Source organism: Petaurus breviceps, unplaced genomic scaffold (genome assembly GCF_028583685.1).
Source record: "Petaurus breviceps papuanus isolate PSGF00001 unplaced genomic scaffold, PetGlider_PUasm1.0 172, whole genome shotgun sequence".
In the NCBI taxonomy this organism is placed as follows: Eukaryota; Metazoa; Chordata; class Mammalia; order Diprotodontia; family Petauridae; genus Petaurus; species Petaurus breviceps.
In genome coordinates this window covers 5486198-5488676 of record NW_027185755.1, presented here as the reverse complement: position 1 = coordinate 5488676, position 2479 = coordinate 5486198, and the positions used below count along the sequence as shown (strand labels likewise).

The following is a 2479-nucleotide window of genomic DNA, read 5'->3' as shown; positions in this document are numbered from 1 at the left end:
GTGTGTGTGTGTGTGTGTGTGTGTGTGTGTGTGTGTGTGTGTGTGTGTGTAACCACAGAAAGGATGCATGCCCACTGCCCCTCCACTTCTTCCATGTTGACACTGTGAGGGAGGATGTGAGCAGGGGCCCTTGCTGGTCCAGTCTGACACCACTCAAGTGTTCCTTAGCTGTTACCACTCTCCTGGAGCCCTATCCTGGGGCCTGTCTTCTGCACCACCAATTCAACTGCACCTTCCTGAGCAGACTACCTACTGCTTAACTCAGCATGGGGACCTGCTCCCCCAAGAGATACCCAGGATCACTGGCAATAGCAACACAGGATAGTCTGGGGATATCCCAAGGTCACTGTCTGCATTTTCCTCTCCTTAACATACTCAAATTAAATTTACCCTATGTATAGTTATAACTTTGGTGATGGGGGATGCTGGGATCAGGAACGTGGGATCAAGTGGAGATTGGGAGCTGGTAGCAGGAGTAGACAGAAGCTGGAGGCAGGGAATGACTAGAAGTCAGAGGGCTAGAGTTTAACTGTAGTGAGGAAACAGGTTTCCCTGACCCCGATAGTGAACACACTCTCACCCACAGGTGCTGGCCACAGATATGTCCAAACACATGAGCCTTCTGGCTGACCTTAAGACCATGGTGGAAACTAAGAAAGTGACAAGCTCAGGGGTCCTTTTGCTGGACAATTATACGGACCGAATCCAGGTAAGGAGTAAATCCCAAACAGATTGTTCTTCCCATTATGCAGATGGAGAAATTGAGGTCCAAGCAAGGGAAGAAATTCTAGCAACTAGAGATCTGGGATATCTGGAAGTTGACTCTAGATAATGATTATTTGTCAGGGAGGTAGGAGAGGATTCCTGCCTGGGGTAGGATTGGAATAAATTAGCTTCTATTTAAATGCCTTCCAATGCTGGGATTCTAAGTGATATAAGAGTCCCATGGGACAAAAGAAGAACTAGAACCCAGGACTTTTTGTCCCCAACCCTCTGATCAAGGAGAGCTAACGGATCTTTCCTGCCCATCCCCCAGGTCCTTCGGAACATGGTGCATTGTGCTGACCTCAGCAACCCCACAAAGCCACTGGCGCTGTACAGGCAATGGACTGACCGTATCATGGAAGAGTTCTTCCGCCAGGGAGACAAAGAGAGGGAGAGAGGCATGGAGATTAGCCCCATGTGTGACAAGCACACGGCATCTGTAGAGAAATCACAGGTACTAGCCCCCTCCCTATGCCCTGGAAATCTCTGGCACTGCCCCACCATGTCTAGGGACTCCCTAACCCCTTCGTGTTCTCCATGGAACATCATCTTACCTCCTCCCACTCTGTGGCCCCTTGAGAGTTTCTGCCTTTCCCCGTTACTGCCACAAGACATTGCCCCAGAAGGCCTCTGAATGGGATGCCTAATTCCTGTCCTCCCCCAGTATCCTTGAATAAAATCCTTCACTACTTCAAGGAGACTTGGCGGGGGGGGGGGGGGGGGTCACATAGCACATTATCTGGTGATAAGGGTCACAGGGGGATTCTCCTGCTCCCTCCCTCACCCCAGGTGGGCTTCATCGACTACATCGTGCATCCACTATGGGAGACGTGGGCAGACCTCGTTCACCCTGATGCTCAGGAGATTCTGGACATGCTGGAAGATAATCGGGACTGGTACCATAGTGCTATCCCACAGAGCCCCTCACCACCCCCTGAAGAGCCACAGGGCCAGGGCCAGGACAAGTTCCAATTTGAATTGATCTGTGAGGAGGATACAGCAGCCACAAAGACAGTCACTCACTTAGAGGAAGAGGATGAGCCAGCCCCCGAGGTGGGGCGGGTAGGTCCAGGCCATGGCCCCCAGAAGGGCAGCCTGCCCGTCCCACCCTCCACAAGGCCCCTAAGTCCATCCGAAGTTTCAGTCATTCAACAGAGTTGTCAGAGACCAGACCCAGTGGAGAAGGAGGAACAGAAACCAAAGGAGTCTACACCAGTCAAAGAGACGCAGCAACCACCGCTGGTGTCGTCTCAGGAGCTGGAGGCAGATGTGGAAGTAGCGGAGGCCGAAGCTTCCCAGCAAGCCAAGGAAGAAACGCCCGAGGAGGCCCAAGCCTTAGCCAGCCTAGGGGACCTTGGCTGTCCATCCTGAGCAAAGTCTCCCCGTTCCTAGTACCTCCCCAGCCCTGGACTGCACCTCTACTTCCACCTCCACCTCCACCAACCACCTCCACCTTTTTCTGGAAGCAGCAGCAAAAACTTGCAGTTTCGAAAAAAAAGAAAAAAGAAAAATATTTTTCCCCCTTTTTCTTTTTTTTCCCTGCTGGGTTTTTTGGTGGTGGGGTTAGGGGTATGGGAGGGGGATGGGGGGAAGGGGTGGGGGGGCAAGGGAAACGGGGGGATATTTTTTCTGTTTTTAATTATGAAGTTTTTAGAAAAAAAGAAAAAGAAAAAAAGGGAATGAAACACAACAACTGTAGATGCCCTTCCCTACC

At 51.5% G+C, this 2479-nt stretch overlaps 1 protein-coding gene across 3 annotated transcripts in view; it reads left to right on the top strand.

Annotated features, from left to right (window-relative positions):
* Nucleotides 1-2278, top strand: part of PDE4A (phosphodiesterase 4A) — a 34462-nt gene extending 32184 nt beyond the window's left edge. For all 3 annotated transcript variants that reach the window (XM_069083090.1, XM_069083089.1, XM_069083091.1), the window contains 3 exons: nucleotides 587-709; nucleotides 1037-1219; nucleotides 1555-2278. In XM_069083090.1, the coding sequence (XP_068939191.1) occupies nucleotides 587-709; nucleotides 1037-1219; nucleotides 1555-2136 (888 nt within the window). In that variant the 3' untranslated portion in view covers nucleotides 2137-2278. The remainder of the gene's footprint in view (nucleotides 1-586; nucleotides 710-1036; nucleotides 1220-1554) is intronic.
* The last annotated feature ends 201 nt before the right edge of the window (nucleotides 2279-2479 follow it).